A 23,940-nucleotide genomic window follows, 5' to 3' on the forward strand; every position below is an offset into this window, starting at 1 on the left:
ATAGAAAAGTCGAAATTTTGTCCGTCTGTCTGTCTGGCCTGTTCTCTACAGCCCAAACCATTGGGTCGATTGATAATAGAATTTTCCACAAATTTCTGATTTTAATCAACCTGTAAGGCAGTGGACTTTAAGAATTCTCAGTTTGAAGAACCCTCCATCTAAACTTTAAGTGTATTGATCTGATTAAAACAATATATAAAGCTTTTTAGTAAGGTTTATTATGTAAAAAAAATTTAGTAACCAACAGTTTGAAGAACCCTCCATCTAAACTTTAAGTGTATTGATCTGATTAAAACAATATATAAAGCTTTTTAGTAAGGTTTATTATGTAAAAAAAATTTAGTAACCAATAGTTGCAAATGATGGCTAGTTATTTGTTTTTGTTTTTTTTTTTTTTAACTTTTATAGGTTCTTAACAAAATAAATCAGTTAATATTTTTAACAGCAGTTATTTGGTCCAATTAATCTACTTTGCATGAGTTTTAAAAGGTTCACTTACATAAAACGGTTTGATGAATATTTATTTATATAGAAAAGAACCAAACTATATATATTTACAATTTTGCAACGAATTGAAAAGTTTAACAGCAAGAATAAACAGAATAAAATAGATAACAAATTTAATTCTCTTAGTACCATTTGATTGTTTTGATTGATATTGTTTCAGAAGAAAATTATTTTCAGTTGACTATTTTAGGCTTAGAATAATTTATCAAAGCACAATAGTTAGTTCTTTGTCTATTCTTAGCACAATATTATATAAACTAAACTTTTATCATGACAAAAAATGAATGTCTATCCTCATTTTTATTTGTTAATTTGTGACAATATTTGGAAGAAAAAAATTCAAGTGTTACTGAAATATAATTAACGCGATTCATATCCCTGATCTATACTAAACCCCTAATAATATATATTTGATAAAAAATACAATAAATATCACTTATATTCTTCTCTAATTATTCAATTTTTTAAATTCCGATTTTTTGAAGAAAACAAAAACTTATGAGGTGCAATGAGAACATAGAACCACACAGCGAATAAAATTGCAGTAATTGACAATTATTAAATTGACCTATGTTGCTGATCGCCTAGGTGAAGATGTGAGAACTTTTTCTTTGGCCTTTTCTTGCTCTTCCTGGAAGAATATTTTTGTGATAACTATGTCACCAGTACTTAAAGTTTGTGAAGATGCATCGGCCTTTTCAATCGGTTTCTGGTCAGTATTGCCACGAGTGGTTGGTGTTAGACTAAGTTCATTATTACAGTTGCAGTTTTTATTACTGTAAATACAAAATAAACATATACGAACACAGCAATTATTAATCATTATTTTTATCTACGACGCTAAAGAACTTACTTTTTAGATTTTTCTCTAACAATTTGAAGATTTTCAGTTGTCGCAATATTCGAACCCAATTGTTCAGTGATCGAATTAGACGTAATAATCTTGAAAAATTAAGTGCAATAAAGAATATTTAAACTAGTCACTGTTTAAAAGTTGTATGGGCATTACCTGATCACTAGGCAAAAGAGTTGCCGCTGAGAGTATGGCTTCTAATTTATCGATTTTTGATAATCGATCCATAGAGCTGTTTGAAAGAATTTCATCCATCATCTGCATGGACTCAGTCAAAGTTGGGGGTTCGGAGTTCAAACGTGGGGAAAAAGTTCCAGTAAGTGAATTGTCGGATGGCACACTATCTAAGCTTGGGAAATTGTCGATCTCTACATTCTCCTGATCATCTTCTGAGTCACTATGTTCTCTAAATAATTGAATAAACATTAAAATCAATTTAAAGAACAAATAAATCAATTATTATAGTATGTAATAACAATTAAAACGATTTTTTTTTTTAAATATTTTAACTAAAATATGCATAAAGTTTACCTATTTTGATTGTTAATGTTTTCCATTTTTTCGAGTTTTTTAGCGACTTTGTAGAAGCCCTTGAGACGTTCTTTTTCATCTTCAGTGAGGTCCATGTATCTTTAATTAAATACATTAAACTTAAAAAGAAAATTTTAAAGAATTTTTGTTTGAATTCTTACCGAAGTAATCTTATTTCTCTATTACTGAGAACAATGCTTTTATTTGTTTGTCCTAGTTTTTGTTTTAAATCTGCTACTTCACTGCTTATCTTTCTTTGTTTCTTGCGAATTTTTACCTCCGTCGGCTTAATTTGCATCAAAATTTGCTCCGTACATAATTCGGAAAACAGTTGTTGATTTTCGGGTTTGATTTGTCTAAAAAGTTAAAATTTTCGTTACTGAAATTCAAAAACGTTCATGCGATTTAAATTTTACCTCGCCAAATTACAATACAGCTGATCGTTAATTAATACTAGGACATCACCTGCCGCATACAGAAGCATATCGCGAGACAGTGGCCTATTAGCCCAATACTTTTGATCCCGTCGATAAACATTTTTAAGTTGATCCTTGATTGGATTAATCGGCGCATTATACAGCTCACACAATGAGTTCAATGATATATATTTTGCCTTATATACTTGTTTACCGCTATCCTGTAATTGAACAACAGCATGAGCGGCCTGAGTATCAAATACATTTCTCAGAAGCACACCAAACTGTGAGTACATATTAACCGAATCATTGCGACAATCATGAATGACCTTGATGACACAGTCGTGCTCGAGAAGATTCTTCAGCCCACCGTCCGATACCAGCTCGGGACAAGTCAGCACATCGAAAATAAACGCCTCTCCTCTTGTTGTACCAATTTCAATAAGAGTTATCTCGCCTTTTACCCCCAAATTGATGCCTTCACAATCTACAGAAATCACAACACTTTGATTCTTTTGTGCAAATTTGAGAATGGCATCGGTTACGAAGAGACTCTCTTTTATAGTTGAAATGACTCGAGTATTCTGTAAAATCTTGATTTTCCATGTATCGCCTACGAAATAATTATGACTAGGTGAATGAGCTGGGCTATATTGTTGAGGCTGTTGCTGTTGTTGGGGAACGAAACCCAGTCCAGATTTAGCATGGTCTCCAAGCGCTGCCATTGATTGTTTATCTTTTTCAAAGTTTTCCGCCAGGGTCCTAATAACTAAATTGTTAATTCGCTGCTTGAGTGTTTGATTTTGGCTATTAATTCTTTCGGGAACCGTTGGCTGTTGCGAATGAGTTGACGGTACTATAGGATTCGGTGATGGATTTTGTACAGAACTGCTGCCGTAATATGAGCTAGTAGAAGGGCTGGGGCAGTTTCTTTCGCAAAGATTTTCAATTTGCAATTCTGAAGACATCACAAAACTTTCACATCCACTGTTTGGCTCACCTCTTGATGAAAATGTACTGTTAGTATTTACATTTGAAACAGGTTCGTTCAATTTGAAGTTTGGCGCTATGGTGTTATTATTGCAGTTGTTGCTATAATTGGAATTGTTGCTTACGCTTCGGAATACGGGTGAATGAATTCGTTGCTGCTGAACGGGAGATGAAGTGCTTAGTTGAGTATTCATTTGATTATTGTTAACTATATTATTAATTGCATTATATTGTTCTCTCGACTTCGCTTGAGCCTGCTGTATGTGAGAATCAGAGAGTTTTGGCTTTTGTAGAAGAGTGACTAGATTTGCTTGTATATTGAAACAATCGGAGAAAAGTCGAAGAAATGTTGTCAGATCACTTGGCGTCTTGAACATCTTGAGCCATTGTTCTTGGGGAAACTTCGAGGTAACTAGATGGAAAAGCTGATCGACGAGAATGGGACCTTTAACTTCAATGCACTGAGCAAAAAAATCAAGCATTTGTTGTGTTCCCTTCGTGTCAATATAGGTTTGAGGCAAGTGCAAACGTTCCGATGCTGGAAGATCGTCCATATTTTCACAACCAACGATTACAACATGATCGTTCACTACTTTAAATGTGTCGGGATGTTTTATCAGAAAATCAGTAAATTCTTTGATATGTTGACCTGAATAAGCAAGAAATGTGTGGTCTTATAAATATTATTCAAAATATTTTCCACAAAAAAATTGTCTTACCTGAGATGTGCCTTACTTGTGGTGACGCTTGACTACGATGGCCAAGTAGACTTTTAACGGGAACTTCAACTCCTATTCCGTATTGAAGCATTTTGTTCTTGAAATAGTCCTTTGCTTCTTGGATGTAATCTCGACGCCCAGCATAGCTTCCGTTTGGATCGTCGGTGATCGTTTGATATGAATTGACTTGGACATAATCGCCATCAACCAAAAAAATTGAAGGATATTGCGCCAGAAATTTTTTCAGTCCTAAAATTGATGTTTTTTTTCAAACTTTGTATACAAGCTTTAAACTCTAATTTTAAACATTAAAAAATAGATTCATAGTTTGTTCCACTTAGCTAATTTTATAACTGCTTTTATATATTTGCTGCAAAGCACATTTTAAAATATTAGTAACAAACCACACATTGCATTTAATAACCTAACCTGTTGCTGAACAAAATAACTATTAAAATACTTGTCGTTATAATTTAATATATTTTTCGTTCGTTTTTGTTCAATATAAGAAACATTATCATGGCTTCAAAATAACGACGATTTTTCAATTATTCAAAGAAACGCAACAAGGTTCGAGTTTTTTTTTAAATATAGGATTAGTATCAGTGAAATACACATTTTATTACGATAATGTGAAAATATTAATGTATGTAATTACACGTGAATCACGACACTATACACCTTTTTCAATGATTTTAATTCAATTACAAAAAACTAACATTGGACATTTACCTGACTGACTTCCACCGGCAATCTGACGCATCTCTTTCGTAAATTCTTTTGCCCCAAATTGACAACTTAGATCATGGACAGTACGTGGTTCCCCTTTGTCCAATAGTCGCTCCAAGAAGAACAGCAGAGTCATATTTCTTGCCATTTCGTATTCCATAGATTCCATGTTGCGCAACTTGTGTATATTAACTAGGTTTGTTGGTTTATTATCTGAAGATTTAGAACCGATATCAAATACTATTACTTATGAATTCACAATTCGTATTAACCATTAATAAATACACATAATATAATTCAGAACCTACCTGATCCTTTGAAAGAGCTAAATAGGTTGGTCTATATACCTTGGTATTTCCTTTGTAACTTGCCCTATTTTCTTATTCTCGCGTAGAAGAAAGTTAGGGGAAAACAAAATCGTCCTAAGTAATTAATTCTACTCAAGAATTTACAAAAACCAGGTTTATTTCTTAGCCTTTTCGATGAATTTGCCAATTAATTCCAAAACAGTCTTTGGAGTTCAAAAGATATGCGTTAATAATTAATAATAGATATGTGTGTAGTATGGGAGTTAATTGGTTTGTGGCAGTGATAATAATCCAATGGAATGAAATCTTGCTTAATATTTTTATTATAAGGCCGCGCGACAAATTATACAACTCTTTCGCTAAAACTTAAGTCCGAAACCTAATAAAGACCGAAGAGCTTTAGTAATACATATAAATCTCTTCGTTCCTCCTTTTCTTAACTTTGTTATGTACGTATTTATGGATCTATTTGGAAAGGTTTTTCTAGGCAGTTGCAGAATTTTCAGAAAGACAAATGTCTTGTAGAGAAACACAACTTTTCCTACTCCATATGAATTATGTATGCATATATTCTAACTACTTTATTTTACACGAAATTAATAAAATCCATTTTTTCATAAGAACCAGAAACCGAACCAACTCAGAGTATTCATGAATATTTTAGTATATTCGATTTACGTTTTAATTGAAAAGATTTTCTTTTGGAGAAAAAGGTGAAGTAGAAGTTATTACAACTTTAACAAACGTCACACAAATTTTAGTAACAACACACTCAGGAATGCGACAAGTTCTAAAAAATAAAATTTAATTCACAACCCGTAGCAAAGTGCATGGCTAGTGGCCATATTGAAATCCAATAGACATGGACTAGCTCTAAGCTGATTTCTAATTGGGCACGTTCAAAATTCAACCGAACTTTGAACGCAACTTGAACGTGAATTAATAAAAATTTAGTATTCACTCCGTTTATGTACACAATCGAAAGTTCGAGTTGAATTAAAGTCGAATTTTCTACTCAGGTTTTTAGTCATTTAAGTTGACAATTTTATGAATTATGCAATCTTCTACAACACTAGCAATTTATTGGTGGTCAGAAATGAGCGGGAAAGTGGCAACAAAAATTGCAAGTAAATTTCGGCCCAAAGCCACGGTCCTACATTAACATCAAAGAATATTTACGCCTTTAAACACCACTCTAAATTCTCAGATTTCGGCAGATAAAATAAGGTTGAAGTTGAACCTTCGTTGAGACTAAAATTTAGGTCTCTGCAATCGGTCATTAAAGAATTCTCCTCGTATCAAATATTAACAAATGGACCTAATTGACTGATTTCTAAATATAAACTTAGTTTACTTGGAGCTTACGCCCTGCCAACTAAAAGCTGCTCTAGGTGGTAATGGGAGATCTTCTAGGCAAATAAGTTGTTAGCAACTTTAAGTTGGGAAAAATTGGATGTAATAAAATGTATGACTTTAACTGTCAACATTTTCTGTCAAGAAATTTTACTTCGATCCATTCAGAATGCTTAATGTTAAAGTATACTCAGATAAATTGTATATTAACGGAATTAAGATTCAAGTCAATGTCATGCAAAAACAACTACTCTATTTTGTTTGAGTTAAGGGAACATAACTAGTTCCACTCTTTTAAAGAAAAGAACGCACCACTTTCTTTTGTGAAACGCATTCATTTTTATCTATCACTGAACATCACGCTGTCAATGTCAAAAATGTTTTTTTTGTTTTCTTCCGTGTCGGTCAATAAGAAGAACCAAGAAAGGATTTTGTGTGTTTTCGTTTTCTTAAAATTATAAAATATATATTTTGTTTTTGTAGTCAATGTGAAAAATACTGCATTAAACAAATAAAAGAAGTGAATTAAACTGAGACTAATACTAAAGTTAATTGTGTGTATAGAACTTAAGGGGTTAAAGTATCGAAACAAATATGGATGACATTAAATTAGCAAAGGTAAAGTTTTTTCTTTTACTTTTAGATAAACTTAAATTAAACTTTGAAAAATTGAAAATAAAAGTAGTGCTACAGAACATTCCTGTAAGACCTTATACAAACAACTTTTAAAATACTGTTTAATTAATCAGGGTAGTTTTATAACGTTACATACTGTTCATTTTGGAAAACTAATTTAATCAAGCCAATTACCTATAATTTTATGTGAATTGTTTATAATTTAAAATCTATTTACTGTTTTAGACTGTCTTACTCATATACGAAATCATTTTCAAAGTTCAACTCAACTTCATAATTTTTAGAGCAACTACGACATACACATCTAAAAGCAGAAAAAATTAACCTTGCTTATAATTTTGCAATGTTTTTATACTTTCATAGTCTTTGTAATGGGATAAACTTATAAAATAAATTTAATGCTTGTAAACAATAACAGTTTTAAGCTCACTCAAAACCATGTTAAAAGATTCTTAAATAAAGTTAGTTTCAAGCTCTAGCCAATATTATATGCTTTAAGACTTAGATCTTATTATGCTTTATTTGAATATTGCAATTTTTTGTAAAGTTACTGGAGCCAGTTTATATGCTAGCTTTTTGGTAAAGTCCAATGCAGACTGCAGTTCTTGTACAAAACATAGTAGATGGGACTCCAATAAACAATGTCAACAGAATCCATGGATAACCTGACAAACGGTCATAAACTGTTACTTTCTAATTAGAATCTACATATATCGGTATAGTAAGGAGACGGGAAACTTGCAATTAAACATATAACAAATTTAAACTTACCGGCCTACTTAATTCAAGTTACTGTTTATTTGCATATAATTTTAACATTCGTTAGATTTATTTTATAGCCCCTCTTTTTATCAGAAAAGTAATATGTACGCACTAGTTCATTCTAACATCTTTTATGTTAAGAAGAATATTTTCAAAAAGTAGAATAAGTGGTCATGTCCATGTCAGTATGAAAGAATTACAAACTCTTACACTTTTTCCTTTCAAGGGCAAAGAAATTGTAAAAAACTTAATTTTAACACTGCATGTAGTTAAAGATCAGGTCAAACATATACCTGTTCCATATTTGATAAAAGAAAGATTAGCAAATTATACCATGCGCATGGTTTAAAAAAAAAACATGTGTATACCATTCAAAATAAAATGATTATCTTTTCCAAAAGTCCTAACATAAGTAAGTAAAGAAAATGGACAGTGAATCAGGTATGCGTTTTTTTTTGCAAGTAATACATACAACAAATATTAGATTTAATTATTAAATTTAAACCAATTAGTTAACTTTATAATGTTTTCAGTTATGCTCAATTTAGTTAAACCATTTGCCTTCAAATGCATTCGAACATTATGCAGTTTTATCTTAACATTAGTGTATGATTCAATGAGTGAAGTTTTTCTTCCCCAAACTGCAAAGTAATTTCTACGTCTGCGTCAAAGAGAAGGTACTTTTCGTCTACAGCGAAAATTGTATTTCTACTTTTCCTACTCAGTTATCCTTTAAATGCGTTAAGAGCTAGTCGGCCGATAGAGATTAGTAAAACGAAATTTGCGGTTTCAAAAAAAAGTTACAATCGGATATATTATTGCTAAACTTTCTTTTTTTTTATCCAAAAAGTAGGGTGGCTTAGTCGGTTTGATAAATCCATGCAAATTATGGATTTTACCAAATTCATGAATAAATTTAACGAAATTGAGCGTCAATTATCTCCTACTTCGGCACTGCGTTTAAGTTTTGATAATATATCGCCAGAAACTGACGAACCGGATGTAAATAAGCGTTTATGGGGAGTCCCAGTCCCACCTTTTGTCTCCGACAAAGTTGTTTCGTGGATAGAAGAAGAATTTCAAGAAACTCCAATATATTATAATGGAGACAATGTGATCAAAAAGGTGCGTTTCACTTTTGGCGGTTGTCATCAGTTGTTATTATTATGCAACACAAATCTTCAACCTCAAACCAACTACCTAATCACAGTGGTCTATAGATTTGATAGTGAAATAATTACTGTATTTATTCTTAGATAAATTAAAATGATAAGAAATTCTTCCTTATATGCTATGTACATGCTTGACCTACCAACACATTAGGTTTCATATACATACATTTATTTCACAAACATTACCTATATGTGTATCTATCCAGTGAGTAAATAAACATCGAATGTAATTTGTAATAGTTTAATATTGATTTTTAAGAAGTCAGTTTTTACAGTTTTCAATAAATAAAATAAAACATTGTAATACGAGTATGCTTAAATCAAATTGGAGTAAAAGCTGCAAAATAAATCTCATTGAAAAAAAAAAATAAACCTTTGCACAGTTATCTGTTTTATGATGACTCGTTTTAATTTTTTGTTTGACGTCATAGAAGATGTTCCATTGATTGACACAAAGTCACTTTAGGGTTTCTCATGTGTAATCATCAGCAGTTACCATCCTTAATCTAGTCAATAGTTTTAATTTGAACATTTGAGCGAAACTCTAAATCAATGTATGCAAGTCAATGTAATACAAACCTTCTTTGAGTACGTATGTACTTATGTGTGCATATAATTCCACATTTGTGAATATTTAAGGATCAAACTGATACAAATATTATATTCTCTTTGATTTGTATTTTAATTTGAACATTTGAGCGAAACTCTAAATCAATGTATGCAAGTCAATGTAATACAAACCTTCTTTGAGTACGTATGTACTTATGTGTGCATATAATTCTACATTTGTGAATCTTTAATGATGAAACTGATACAAATATTATATTCTCTTTGATTTGTATTTCAATTACAAAAAAAACACATAACATGCACGCTTTCAAGGTCAAAGGTCTACCACCTTAAAACCAAAAAGGATAGAATAAAGAATTTCTAACGACTTGTCCCTTTGATTGTTCATAGAATATAGATATACAAATTTTATATCAAAGGAATTATGTTTGTTTTTTCTATCTAAGAAAAAATAATGACGCAATCCTCATGCTGATGTAGTGTTAAATTAAAAAAGAATTTAATTTCATAAAAGCAAAAATTACAATAAACTGATATTTATCTTTAAAATATAGTTCTTCTTAAGACATTGTTCCTTTTATAGTTTTATTTTTCGTAAGCCATCAAAAATAAAGTAAAGTAAGTCTAATGTCGGTAGGAAGTGTGATTAGAGCTCAGAGAAGAGTGCATGGCCGAGTTTATTCAGTGCAATCAAATTTCTTTCTAAAATGTCGTGTGATAGAATGGGTACTATCTAAAATTTAATACTTGCCTTGCTCTTTTAATTACAATTACTCATTTCTAATTGATTTGCTTTGTTAACCAAACCTAACTCATTAAACTTAACCCTATAAACCATTTTGAACCAGCATTGTTAAGAAGAACTAGTTCTCTCCTTATAATCTTTTGAGTACGCAAATGTACTTTTTAAGATAAGAAAATATTAAGTACAAAGTAAAATCTTCAACTAATAATTAATCGCCTAGCTAATTATTGCGATAAATGGGGAATTGTCATTAATGTAGATAAATAAAAAATAATGGTGTTCTCGAGATCTGCACGTAACCACACTGCATACAATTGGCACTTTTATTGAAACCCTGTACAGATTACTAATGAATACAAGTACCTGAGAGTAATTTTTAATAAAACAATAGATTTTAAAAATCACGTTAATTAATTTTAAAGCCAAGACTTTATAAAGTTTGCTAAAACTAGCCTGGAGGAACATATTTTCAAACCAGCGAATAGTATTATCTGCGAAATACAAGATATTTGATGGTGTTATAAAAACTTCGCTTTGCTATGCTGCCTAGGTATGGGGAATCAACGAATACGAGGAGAAAGAAAAGTTTCACAGATGTTTTTTGAAGAAACTTTTTAATTTGCCCCTAAACACACCTAACTATGCCCTGTATCTGGAAACAGGACTTCCAAAAATATTTACTTGCACGCTTAAATTGCAAGCAGACTACATTTTAAAGGTTGTATCCCATTATGATGACCGACTGACAAAACGAATGGCACTTTATGAGCTAAAAAACGAAGACTGGTGGATATGTCGATATGGAAAGCTCTGGGAAACGTGTGTGGAAAAACAATATCTATAGCATATATAACAATATATATAGCTTAGAGGTTTTCTACAAAATCATACAAAACTGTGAAAATTTGGAACAAAGCAGGATTCTTTACTCACAACTGAACCTGAATCTAATGCAATCAATCTACTTTAAAGATTCACTGAATTACAGTCAAATATCCTTAATATTTAAAACAAGGTGTGAACTCCATAAAACGGCAGTTTTAATCAGTTTTGTACGCTATGTGATTTGAAAGCAAAAGAAGATTGCTTGCACTTCATTAGTATATGTCCCGTTTTTTCTGCCTAAAGAAATGCAACCTTTGGAAAAAAATCTCTGACGCTGCAAGAAACAGTAGAAGTATTAAACAATTTTAAATGGAAAGCACTCTATTACTTTTTAAAAACCATTTATACATAAAGTTTGTTAATTATAACAAAATTTGTATAAATTTATTTAATTTTTGTTTATCGTTTAAACCTAGAAAATTTAATTATTTTGATTTGCTAACGGAGCCGACGGCAATGCCATAGCTGCAAAATTTATAAAAATTGTAAACAATATACCAAAAGCAAAACGAAACAATAAATGAATGAATTACTTACTTATTTTGTATGGTTTTACGAATTATTATTTTCGAATCGATAAATGTTTAAACGATTTTATTTCTTTGTCGGTGTTACAAATTAATATATATAAAAATATATCGCATTGCAGTCTAATCAATTTCAAAAGTTGTAAAATCAATTTATTTTCTAATTGCCTTCATGTTCTTGCTTATAAAATTTGTTAATTTTAAAACTCATCATAAAAGCAGACCATGCTACAACAATACTATTTCATTCAATGCTACATTATATAGATTAACATACATACATATGTATTTGCTTTTTGGTTTAGAAGAAATTTGCTCATGACTTGTTGCAATTTTTTGTAAACTCCAAATGAGTTCAACATTCCTGACAAGAGAATGTTTGCTTCTTTGTTTCAGCGAGGTGCTTAACAATGCCTCATATTTAAAAGAACATAAAGCCCTTTGTTTTGTTCGTTTAGATGGTGTTTCTTTGGATTAAAATTAATGTCAACTATTTAAATGTCAGCTTTGTGATGTTGTTGTTGATGTTTTAAGCTTTTAATGATTTATCCCATGTCTTCTTTATTATTTTCATTTTAAATTAAAAATGAATGTATTTTTTATTTTAGGTAGAGAATGTTCGGATGATTGATCGCTACAATTCCAAAAACCCAATTGTCGGAACTCTTTATTTAACAGCAACTCACTTAATATTTGTTGAGCCGGATACAAACAAAGAGACATGGGTATGTGTGTAAACAAAATAATTTAAAAAAAGTGCTTTTAACAAAATTAAGAGGTAAGTAAGTAAATAAAGATATGGTCTAAAAATGTTTAGGGGTTCATTTATTTTTTATAGAAATTAAAAATAATTCATTCCTTAATAAAGAAAATATTCACGCATTTGCAATTTAAAAATGTACACTTATTTTTAAAATACCAATCATTTATTTGTCTTTTTCTAATATTTAAAAATATTGAACAATTCGGTTAAGAGCTTACAATCTTACAATTTACATGAGACAAAGAAGAAGACATCCAATAAACAAGTTAAAGTTATTGTAATTAATTCAAAAAGAAATATGACACAGTTTCTAGCACACGAGATCAACGATGTCTCCAGTTGATGAAAACGATTATCCCTTCAAAATAAATATTTAAAAGCTGCTTAAATAGGTCCTCGTTTTACGTGATTATCTTATTCAAACAAAACATTCACTATCCACTATCCACTTGATAGACACTTCACTTTTCTTTTTGATTCACTTATTTAGGATAAGTGGATACAGGCATGTATGTTGTGTTGTGTTGTGTTGTGAGTGTATCATCGTCACACACAAAATTATCATCTTTAGAATCTCTTTTCCTTCCTTCGATATAAGAAAAATCGATGCCTAATATGTAAGCAATGCGTATATGGTAGCAATTAAAGGAGTAATATGGACAAAAAATTGTCTTTTGGGGTTAAAATTCCGTGATTTAGAATCCTAATAGGTTAAATTGTTTTTGGTTAAATTTAAACTTGGCACAAGAAAGTGATTTTCTAGAACATCATAAGTCAGCTCTTTAATGAAGAGGAAAACTTTGTTTAAAGCAAACATTTCATTGTTCTCGCAAGTATATTTGATGCATTTCAAATAAATTTTATTTTGATGCGCTGTTCGTTTAAAATTTTATCTCATTGGCTTTTTTTTAGAAATTGAAAGTCTAATAAATACAAAAAAACAATTGTTTGTTTTCATTACAAAAGTAAGCGCTGGTGACCCAGTCGTGCTCTTTATTTATTTTTGCTGAGAATGTGCCCCAGGGTTTAGTATTCACTTCTGGAATAAAACTGCAATAAAACAATTCTTAAGAAATAACTATGCACCATCTAAGTTGTTTGTGTTCCAATTTTTTGTTGTAATAATAGAATAGTGTCATACAGAAGACAGATTGCTCATCAGAGATTTTAAAGTGGGACGCAAAATCTCGGCTAAGCGTTGCCTTTTGTGAGTCAAATTATTTTTGGATTTCCTTCTAAGTGATGTAACTAAAAAATGTATTTTAAAATTATTTTGTGTTTGTGTTTTCATCACACTTGTGTAAGGAGGTGTAGTTTAAGTTGCGTTAGGAAAAAATGGGACCCTAAGCTATTTCTGTTATTTCATTCACAAGAGGAAGGCTCTTAAAACTTTCAAACTCTAAGATGTCAATGTAAAATCAAAAATCAAGCAGTTTCCTAGTTTCTTTTTAGTGTCCTAGATTTGAAATGTATTTTTAATAATAAAACATTAATTTTGCATTGTGATGTTTATACATATGTAACTCAAAACTGGTTTTATATTTTGTACACGATACGTCAAGAGTTTAGTAAGAAATTTATTTAAATTTTGAGATTAACTTCAGTAAATATATAACGTACAGGTTCTTCACATGCATATTGCTTCAGTGGAAAAGCTTCCGCTTAGTACAACGGGTTCGCCATTGTTGATACGATGTAAAACTTTTCTATCCGTTACATTTGTCATTCCAAAAGATTCCGAATGCCATGATGTCTATACTTCCCTAATGAAGCTTTTTCAACCAGGTAATTGAAAGGCCTGATATTTAATGGACTTAGTAAAACCAATTTGTTTACATTTTTAGTTTCCATAAACAAATTGTATTGTTTCAACTATACACCGACAAAAGATGAGTTCCCAAAGGCAGCTGGATGGGATTTTTTTAAACTTGAAAGTGAATACAAGCGAATGCGCATTCCTAACGACAAATGGACTCTTAGCTCACTGAATCAAAATTACGAGTTATGTGACACATACCCAAGGCAAGTCTATGTTCCAGTCGAAGCTACAACAGCAATGCTGATGGGAAGTTCACGTTTTCGGTCCAAAGGACGATTACCAGCCTTAACATATTTACATTCAAATAAGGTTTGTTATGGAGATGATAGAAAACCAAAATATACGAAGACAATAATTTGTTTTTTCTTTTTTATGTTTTACTTTTGATGATTCCAATTTTGTATTCTGATTGATTTCTTTTTATAAAGGCGTCTATCTGTCGATGCAGTCAACCACTTTCGGGCTTCAGTGCCCGATGTCTGGAGGACGAACAAATGCTCGAAGCTATACGTAAAACAAATCAAACTACCGATTATATGTATGTTGTGGACACCCGACCCAGGGTAAGTTGTTTTACCCATCACATACATTAGATCTCTCCCATAAAAATAACTTTTGTATAGATAAATGCCATGGCAAATAGGGCAGCAGGCAAGGGATACGAAAACGAGGCATTTTATGAGAACATAAAATTTCACTTTCTTGGAATAGAAAATATTCATGTGCAGAGAACGAGCTTACAAAAACTGATTGAAACGTGTGAACAGAAATCACCTACCATGAGTGGCTTTCTGAATTCATTGGAGTCATCCGGTTGGCTGAAGCATATACGCTCAATATTAGATACATCTAGGTGAATACTACTTAGACATTGTTTAATCGATTGTTATGATGTGCAAGTTGGAAATTCTCCAACATCTCTCTGCATTGATTGAAAAAAGAAATCAGAGTTATGTGCCAAAACGATATAAAATGTTTTTTTTGGTTCACAATAATTGAGCAGAGTTGTACTAATAGATTTATTATTTCTTTTCATCGCTTTAAACTATAATTATAAGAGCAAATTTCAAATATTTTAGTTTCATTGCAAATGCTGTAGACAAAAATGTTTCTGTTGTTGTTCATTGTTCGGATGGTTGGGATAGAACAGCTCAAGTTTGTTCTCTTGCTTCCCTTATGTTGGATCCTTACTACAGAACAATTAAGGGCTTTCAGGTAATTAGTATTGATATTAAAAATAGCACATTTAAATATTTTTCAAAAAATAATTGCATATCAGGCCCTGATTGAAAAAGATTGGTTAGCTTTCGGACACAAATTCAGTGAACGTTGTGGCCACGTTCAAACAGATCCCAAAGAAGTCTCACCAATTTTCACACAATTTCTAGATTGCACTTGGCAATTGATGAACCAAAGAAATGATGCTTTTGAGTTCAACGAACGTTTCCTTCTTATCTTACATGACCACGTGCATTCTTGTCAATTCGGAACTTTTATTGGTAACTGTGAAAAAGACCGCTTGGATCTAAAACTTTCTGATAGAACGTATTCTCTTTGGGGATTTATGGCAAACCATTTGAATGAATATATAAATCCTTTGTACAAGCCTGATGTTGATGAAACCATAAAAGCTAACTTAGCGCCTCAGTGCATCAAGTGAGTAACTGTTTGAATCCACAGTCTGAGTGCAAATTTATATTTGAACTCTTGTTAGATTCTGGCGAGGAATATACAGTCGCTTTGAAAGTGGAGTGCATCCCCGAGAGCCATTAAATGATATGTTGCTAGTCAGTAAAGATCATTGTACATCGTTAGAAGATCATGTTCAGCATTTAACCAAGGTATTAGTAGATGTTTATAGTTTAAAAAAAAACCATTTATGTAATCAGTATACAATTTTGCAGAGAATTGCAAGCTTCAAAAACTATATTTCAAAATCCGCCAAGAAGCTGCAAGACGCAACTACAAAGTCAAAGGATGCATCCAACGCAGAAATGAATGATAATAAGTATGTAACATATTTGATCCTCATTTTTTAGATTCTCAATCTTTTTTTTCGTTTTCTAAAGATTTAACTACGATAAAAAGATGAGCGAACTTTCGGCTGCTGATGACGACCACCCCCTTAAACCTGCAGAAATGTCATTTTCAAACCTTTCTGTAAGTTTATATTATATATTTTCTTTTAACTTTAAATTCAGCAATAAATTGTAGCTCAACGAAGATGTTGACCCAAATAAGCTATCCGAAGAAATAAATTCCGTTGCTGTTGATTGGAAGTCTCAAAGAAATGTAGCAGCGTGCTCCTGTTCGACACCATTTGATCAATTCAGCAAGAAGGTTTAAATAATGTCTGCTTACACAATAAGTTTAATTTAATTCAGTTTTTATTTCACCAGAGCCATTGCTGGAAGTGTGGTGATATTTTCTGCGCTCGCTGCATCGATAAGTGCATAGCATTACCTGGGCAAGAAAGCGGAAACCCTGTACCAGTTTGTAGAAATTGTTTTCGTCTATTACAAAAAACTAGCCCATAATTTACTTCTGGAAGAGATCCAGGACATTTCAGTAAAAGTTCATTAATTTAATATATTACGCTAGAAATAATAGTTCTTTGCTTGAGGTTCTTAATATGTGTATTAATATAGAAAAGTGTTATTTTTAAAATGATAAAGCATTTCAATTTATTTGTCAAACAAACATAATAATGATAACCAACAAACTGTTATTTATTTGATTGCCTGTTTTTGAAACAATATAATAATAACTAAAATTTATATTTATATAATTTTCAGACTGAGATATGTTTTTTGTTAAATATTTTGTAATATTGAATTTATGTATTTATTAAGCAATAGTTGTTGCACAAGTTGGAGGACTATGATGTAAAATCTTAGAAAGAAAAAAGTTAAAAAATAATTATAAATAAAACAGTGTATATGGAATCTCAATCTGGCATTTATAATTCTTGAACATTTCAAAAGAATTAAAGTTGAACGTAATTTTAAATTTTGTTTGAAAAAGTATGAACCAGCTAACACCGAACCGATTCGTTCACAAATGTGTTATGGAAAATTGTGAGGTTCAATCTTACCATAACATATATAACTTTAAAATGATTAAAAACAAGGGTTTAATAAAAGTAGCCTTAGATTTAGCCAGCAAAAAGGACACTGTACGCATACAAATATTTATTTTTTATTTTATTGGATTTAAGTTTACTCATTCGAAATTAGTTTGGCTATATGCAAAGCAGTGCCCGTAGCGTTATTGTTTGTGAGTAGAACAATCCTGCCAGAGGTCTATGTTAAATCTCTGCATGTATTTTTAACGGACTCTGCTTCTTGCGAGAATAAGTTAGCAAATCCTCCAAGAGTAATTTTTGTCATGAAGATTAGCCGTTGGGTTTAGGTAAAAAATTGAAGGTTCCTCTATCCCTGAAATTACTCACTCACTGGAACGATGAGAGTTGTAAGTTACTACGCTCGTCAAATCCACTTAGGTATATTTAACCAGTATACATCAGTTTCAGATTTAAAAAGTGCAATGGGCAACACAATTATTTGTTATATGCCATTTACTTGATTTAAAAACATGAATTCCATCAGAGAAACAAACAAAATTCTTAATTTTGGCTCATAATTTTATTATTAAATCGTTAAACAATGGCTTTAAAGTATTTTTAAAATTACATTCGAAATCTTTGCTTGTTTGGTATTAATATCCAATTTCAGTAGGTTTGATTCTCAAAATCACAGGAACACTTGTGCATGGTAAAATTGCAACTTCCGTTACAACAGCTGTAACTAGTTCTGGTGGAGTTATGTCATAATTCAAATTCAATGGGGATAACTTATTTTGCGATTGCCAATTCATCAAGCGACAGGTGTTACTCATTATCAGGTCATCTGGGTTACCCAATTCATTATAAACAATTGCATCGGTTTGAAATCGTTCGCTGAATTTGTGCGTTTCGCAGCAAACTAATACGGGAACGTTAAATGAACGAGCTACCAGAGCAACTTGAGCGGTTCCAGCACGCGCCATAACATAACCATTGGAAAGAAGAGCGTGAGCACCAAGCAGTATTTTAGTCACTTCAGGCATAACAAATCCAACGGCATTTATAAGAACATAAGTGCATGGTATTCCAGTGGCAGTCAATCGGCGTAAAAGCTCTTGGCCTTCTAAAAACGGCCTAGAATCCACGACAATGACACGAAAATCAACATTTCGACGATGAGCTTCTTCAAAAATGTAGTTTATAAGCGAAGAACTGTTTAAATACATAAAATTAGTTTAAATAATTTGTGTAGAATATTTTATATTACCATCCGAACGTTAGAATTACATCTCCATTGAGGATCTTATTTTGAACTGATCTGCTTATAGCTTCAGCGGCTTTTCCAATTTGGTTCTCAATATAAGTATCGATAAAATGGCAGAGATGTTCTTTAAGCTGGAAATAAAAACATGTTTGTTCTTCAAATTTTATATTTAGATTTATACAAACTTCAATCAATTAATTATTCGTGTAGTTTTTGAATAACGTTTTTATAAAATCTCAAAGCCAAATATTTTTGTTATAATTTAGGCTCCATTTTACCTATGTATGTTTTGTCTAACATACTAATCTGAAGTGAAGGTTACCTGATTCAATATCTCATCAAGAAACAAAAAGAGCAAATATAACCTAACTTGGTAAAGTTAAGTTTTGGAATAATATCTATGGAATAAAGAGTCCAAAAATAATAATAATAATAGCCCCAAACTAAACTAACTAAATATTATTTTTGAAAGGTAAATCAGGTAACGATATGTCAAACAAAACAATTTATACTGACATTTTTCAGGGTGTATTTCTTTTGTGTGTGACATTTAACATTATAAAGAATAAAATATATTACTTTGGTTGAATTAAAATGCAACTTACTTCGGATTCTGGCTGGTCAACGGATAATTGAGTCAAGACATGTTTTATATGTTTATAGGCGTTCCATACAGAAACTGCAAGTGGTCGGCATTTATGCAAATGATCGACGCAGTTTTTAATTGTAGTTTCTAGACTCCTTGCGAATTCTTTTTTAGCTGGTGTTTCGTAGTCTTGAATAACCTTCAAATTGAAAAGATTACAGTTGTGTCTTATTTTTAACTGAAGGTTCTTATTTGGTTACCTTCTTTAGTGCACTCAAAAACGAGATACACCTAGCATTTGAACCAACAATTGTTCTCTTGGCATATTGTTCACCTAATCTCACGATAATTGGATGAATATTCAAATTGTTGGCAAATAAGTTCGAGTCTTTTCCACAACTCTCCAAATGATTGAAAAGTTTTACTCTGCAATCTTTGTTTGCTTTCAGTTGCAATTTATCTGCACGGGGAGACGAATTTTCTTTAGGTACTACACTGAGGGACTTCTTTTCGGTTGTGGTTTTAGTGATTGCTTCTGACTTGGGCACTGTTTTTGCCCCTGCAGCAGCCTTGGCAGCACGTTGAGCTTCCTGAATGGCTCGGCGTTCAGCTTTTGTCAAAGTCGGCTTCGCCTGAAAGTTCCAAAATTAAAGAAATAGCATTCATCAAAAAAACATCAAGAATACCTCCTTTGGTCGCTCTCCAGGTTTAGTATCGCTTGCAGAAATGTTAATTGAAGCCAACTTTTTGTCAAGAGACTTATCGATTGGAGGAGCATTTGTGATTTCTTTTGTAGACGCTTTAGAATCTTTTTCGTTATTTTGTGTTTGCGGCAAATTATTTGTTGGTGGAATAACTTTAGTTTCAATGTTTCCAAATGTTGTTGTTGATATGCCAGCCTCCGGATTTTGACTATCTTTTCCTTTCTTCTTCGCTAATTGTTTTGCCAACTTCTTGGCCTCTCTTTCAGCCTTAATCTCCTCTCTGGTCTTTTCAGCTGCTGGTTGTTGATTCATAGTTATTTCTTTTGACGTGGTATTTACTTCCAATGTGGTATTGGTGTTGTTCGGCGAGGGAGGTTTTTTTTCTATTACGTGTTCAGGACTGCTGTTTGAGGGCAGAGGTTTAACTTGCAATTCCTGTTTTGTGTTGTCAATATCTCCGACTTTTTGTATATTTGTTTTATCAAGATTTGACTTGTCCCGGTTGCTTTCAGATAGTAACGAATTGGCCATCAACTTAGCTTGAAAAGTCTTTGATACCAAGTTCTCTACTTTTGCATTCTTCTTGCGATTCCGATTACGTCTGCGTTTGATTTGCTGGGCAGTTTTACCTTCTTCTTTAACCGATGGTGTGGTTTGCTGCTGAGTAAGTCATTAAACAAAATTTAATTAGTTATCACTCAAATTTTCAAATAAATCAGATTGTTAAAGGAAAATTAAGGAAATCAAAATTCAGCAGCGCAGTAAAACACAAAAAGTAAGCTCAACCAAAAAGAGAAAATAAAGCTTTCAATAAAAATTAAATCTTTATGTTGTTATACCTCTAAGTTTTCCCCGTTTGAATTAGACATTGCTAAATGAAATTGCTGAAGAAACAGGTAAAAATAAAATTGATTTATTATTTCTTACTACATATTTCTAGAATGCATGTAGTGCCTGCAACTATTGGTGGAGACACATGGGCACAATTTAGCAGTGGGTATTTTTCTTATAATAATGGTTAAATATACATTCATTACCTGAGGCAAAATAAGAAACAAGACTTATTTAACTAGAATAATAAATACCTTATAGTGTTATTAAAACTCTTTAAACTTTGGGAAATGGAAATTTTAGGAAAACTTGTGAAACTACCTCAAAAAGTTGAAATGAAAATTGAAATGTCAAACTTCAAAAACAAGATCTCGGACAGGTTCAGTAATACTCGGTTTCGATATGTGGCGACGGTAAGATTAAGGAAGGAACAAAATGAGAACTAAGCTGCAAACAAGTTGTACCATCCAAAGTTTCGTAGATTCCACCCTATAATTAATATATATAGAATGATTTAATAACTGATTAGTCACTTTCAAGTGAGTCCGTTGTTTTTTGCTGCAACAAAATTGAAGTCAGGTTCCACTAAAAGCTATTGTTAATAATCATCATTGAAACATATCTTCAATTTTGTCTTACAGGTTGTTTATAGCACTGATTGAAAGCTTTTTGTCATCTTTGTTTACGTTCAAAAATCATTCCTGTGAATTAAAAAACTTGAATTTTACTTAAGAAGGATAAATTTCAAAGTAAACAGGATAAGTAATTTGATTTCTATTCTTTCTTGAAATCTAAAAATTTACAATAGAAACCATCATTTTGGCATCATGTGCAAATTAAAAGAATGTGTATAGACACAGCCAGAAAGCTTGGTGATTATGTAATTTGATTGTTAAAAACTTGATAGTTGTATCTTTAGTGGATTCAGCCTACATTGATTTACATGATTTAAAAAATATTTGCTAACTACAAATTTCATGTAGTGCTTTTTGCGCTGATAAAAATGTTGACGATAAAAGTATTTTGCGTCAAACTATCAAAGGCATATTTGTTTATAAAATCTTAAGCATTATCATTGAGCTATTTTGTAACGTCTACGTTCGCCATAACCTCAAAGTGGCATTGGAAGTTTTACATAAAGTTAAATAAGAAAAAACTGACAAAGTTAATGGCGCCCTGGTCACTATGTGCGCCACAATAAAACCCACGATGAAAGTATTATAGGTTTTATATACAAATATTTTGTTTTGTGAAAAAAGAAGACAATTACCAACAGAGAAACTACAACTCCTAGGACTTGTGGTTAGACCATAATTTCACTTAACATCCCTGTCATTCTTATTTGCCAAACCCAATCAATCCTCACTTCACACCTATTGTGACACCAGTTAAAACAAATTAGACAAAATTGTTATCACACAAGAGACAAGACAAACACACAAACGTCAAATGCATTTTGCTCTAATTTTTATGTTGCATTTGCATTAAAATTGTTAACAAGATAAAACAATTCCATAGAAAGTCAAACAATTAGCAGTTTCTCACTCAGTAGAAATGCCGCATTTGAAATTGATTTCTTTTATTTTGATACATTTGGTGATAAAATTAAGTGATTCTCTGCCGAGCAATGACACAAATTCCATGAAACAAATTTCAAAAAATATATCGAGTCAGACCAATAACTCGTCATCGAATTCCATACAAAATAATGTTCATTCTATTAATATTACTAAAAATAGCTTCCAAGCTAAAGCCTATGATGATACATCTGATACAAAAATGATCTTCCAGCCATATCCGAACGAAGGCGACATTCCGGAGTCTTTCAAGATGGGATTTTACTTCTTCATCGGACTGAGTACTGTTGGAATTCTATTCATATTGATTAAGATTAACAGGTATACAAAGAGATGAAAAATTAACTGGTACAATATATATTTAAAAAGGGTTGGTATTAATTTTTTTAGGATGCGACTTTCTCGAGCAGAAAGAAAGTATGGTGTTCATGGAGACCGTACTACTCAGGAACTTACACCACTTCCGATGGCTATCGAAGACGACAGCGAAAACGAAGATCATACAGTCTTCGATATTAATAGACAAATAAGGGTATCCTAACTTACGCGCTTGAGTTAACAGATTTGCCTCTCTCTTTCCATGATAATTTATTTAAAAGAATACTCAACCCCAAACTCATTTACGTCTTGAATATCTTCAAACTTTTGCATTTATTGGTTCTTTCTGTCCAATATCACTAAAAACCTATTTTCACAACTTACTCACTGATCGGGCTTTCTCGTAACAAGTATGTGATATTTAGAGATATCGAAACAACTTTAAAAATAAAAACTCATTTTGAAATAAAAAAGTGGGAACTTATTTAAATTAAATTCTGGTTGTTTGGAATAAAAAGCAGCTTTGTCGACAACAATGCAACATATTTAACAGTATTACAAGTTAAAACTCCTAAGACAATGGATAATTGACATCCCTTATGTTTGTTTAAAAGCGATAGTATTAATATTTTTAAACAGAAATCAACTCTGATTCTGCTTTTGATTGATTTTAAAAAGGGAAATTGCAAATATCTTTCTTTTATTGAACACTAAGCTCGTGGAGGTTAACTAAAAAATTCTCATAAATTTAGTGCAATTTTTTACTATTCATGCTATTGACGGAAACACAAATTTTTGAATTTTTGGGAACCTACCTAACTTATAAGAAATTCAAGATTGAGTTTTAAGTAAAAACTTATGTTTTAATACAAGTAATGAATCTTAAAATTCAAAATATTTTGATACGATAAATTACAAAGTGTGTAGGTAATGATTTATAATATAACTATTAATGTTAATTCATAACAAGAATCGGGTTTATTGAATAAAAAATGACATATAACAATTTTAGTGAAATTTTGAAACTATTTATAATATTTTGAAATAAAAGTATCTTCAAAATCTTAATGGGAGACTTATATAATATGTTATAACATCATTGACTGAATAACAACACTTTTCAACAAAGCAGCACCGCCAACATTAATAAAATTAAATAAACGATCAATCTGACTTCATTTCTACTTCGCCAATTTGTGGTTTCACTGAAGCGAACATTCTAACTATTGCGATGACATCTTTGTTTTATATAAAAAGTTATGTGAAAAAACTGCAATACCGCCCTCATAAGAACTTACGATGATAGAACTA

The 23,940-nt window shown here is 31.5% G+C and overlaps 4 protein-coding genes across 9 annotated transcripts; 2 read left to right on the forward strand and 2 right to left on the reverse strand.

The window, feature by feature from the left end:
* Window positions 1-302: 302 nt before the first annotated feature.
* Window positions 303-5,899, reverse strand: LOC129952797 (uncharacterized). Of its 3 annotated transcripts, none has more exons than XM_056065622.1 (10): window positions 5,732-5,899; window positions 5,054-5,256; window positions 4,749-4,958; window positions 4,017-4,265; window positions 2,308-3,946; window positions 2,053-2,247; window positions 1,892-1,990; window positions 1,517-1,766; window positions 1,361-1,449; window positions 303-1,283 (listed from the first exon to the last, which is right to left on the reverse strand). In XM_056065622.1, the coding sequence occupies exons 3-10, from the start codon at window positions 4,912-4,914 to the stop codon at window positions 1,076-1,078; spliced, it is 2,895 nt and encodes a 964-aa protein (XP_055921597.1). In that variant the 5' UTR covers window positions 4,915-4,958; window positions 5,054-5,256; window positions 5,732-5,899; the 3' UTR covers window positions 303-1,075. The 3 variants fall into 3 exon arrangements, with proteins under 3 accessions (XP_055921597.1, XP_055921598.1, XP_055921600.1); XM_056065623.1 differs by having other exon boundaries at window positions 5,786-5,883; XM_056065625.1 differs by lacking the exon at window positions 5,054-5,256.
* Window positions 5,900-8,555: 2,656 nt separating this feature from the next.
* Window positions 8,556-17,236, forward strand: LOC129951347 (myotubularin-related protein 8). The gene is made up of 13 exons (XM_056063450.1): window positions 8,556-8,929; window positions 12,312-12,428; window positions 14,089-14,251; window positions 14,311-14,594; window positions 14,714-14,848; window positions 14,909-15,138; window positions 15,365-15,500; window positions 15,565-15,941; window positions 16,000-16,126; window positions 16,190-16,293; window positions 16,355-16,445; window positions 16,500-16,625; window positions 16,685-17,236. The coding sequence occupies exons 1-13, from the start codon at window positions 8,684-8,686 to the stop codon at window positions 16,820-16,822; spliced, it is 2,274 nt and encodes a 757-aa protein (XP_055919425.1). The 5' UTR covers window positions 8,556-8,683; the 3' UTR covers window positions 16,823-17,236.
* Window positions 17,237-17,907: 671 nt separating this feature from the next.
* LOC129951589 (translation initiation factor eIF-2B subunit delta) lies at window positions 17,908-21,134 on the reverse strand. Of its 4 annotated transcripts, none has more exons than XM_056063828.1 (7): window positions 20,989-21,134; window positions 20,743-20,787; window positions 19,886-20,560; window positions 19,460-19,831; window positions 19,219-19,398; window positions 18,617-18,744; window positions 17,908-18,561 (listed from the first exon to the last, which is right to left on the reverse strand). In XM_056063828.1, exons 2-7 carry the CDS (start codon window positions 20,770-20,772, stop codon window positions 18,003-18,005), a joined length of 1,944 nt encoding a protein of 647 aa, XP_055919803.1. In that variant the 5' UTR covers window positions 20,773-20,787; window positions 20,989-21,134; the 3' UTR covers window positions 17,908-18,002. The 4 variants fall into 4 exon arrangements, with proteins under 4 accessions (XP_055919803.1, XP_055919802.1, XP_055919804.1 ...); XM_056063827.1 differs by having other exon boundaries at window positions 19,886-20,563; XM_056063829.1 differs by lacking the exon at window positions 20,743-20,787 and having other exon boundaries at window positions 19,886-20,563; window positions 20,989-21,125.
* Window positions 21,135-22,132: 998 nt separating this feature from the next.
* LOC129949902 (uncharacterized) lies at window positions 22,133-23,697 on the forward strand. The gene is made up of 2 exons (XM_056061623.1): window positions 22,133-22,632; window positions 22,702-23,697. Exons 1-2 carry the CDS (start codon window positions 22,289-22,291, stop codon window positions 22,850-22,852), a joined length of 495 nt encoding a protein of 164 aa, XP_055917598.1. The 5' UTR covers window positions 22,133-22,288; the 3' UTR covers window positions 22,853-23,697.
* Window positions 23,698-23,940: the final 243 nt, after the last annotated feature.

This window comes from Eupeodes corollae, chromosome 3, assembly GCF_945859685.1.
Source record: "Eupeodes corollae chromosome 3, idEupCoro1.1, whole genome shotgun sequence".
Classification (NCBI taxonomy): domain Eukaryota; kingdom Metazoa; phylum Arthropoda; class Insecta; order Diptera; family Syrphidae; genus Eupeodes; species Eupeodes corollae.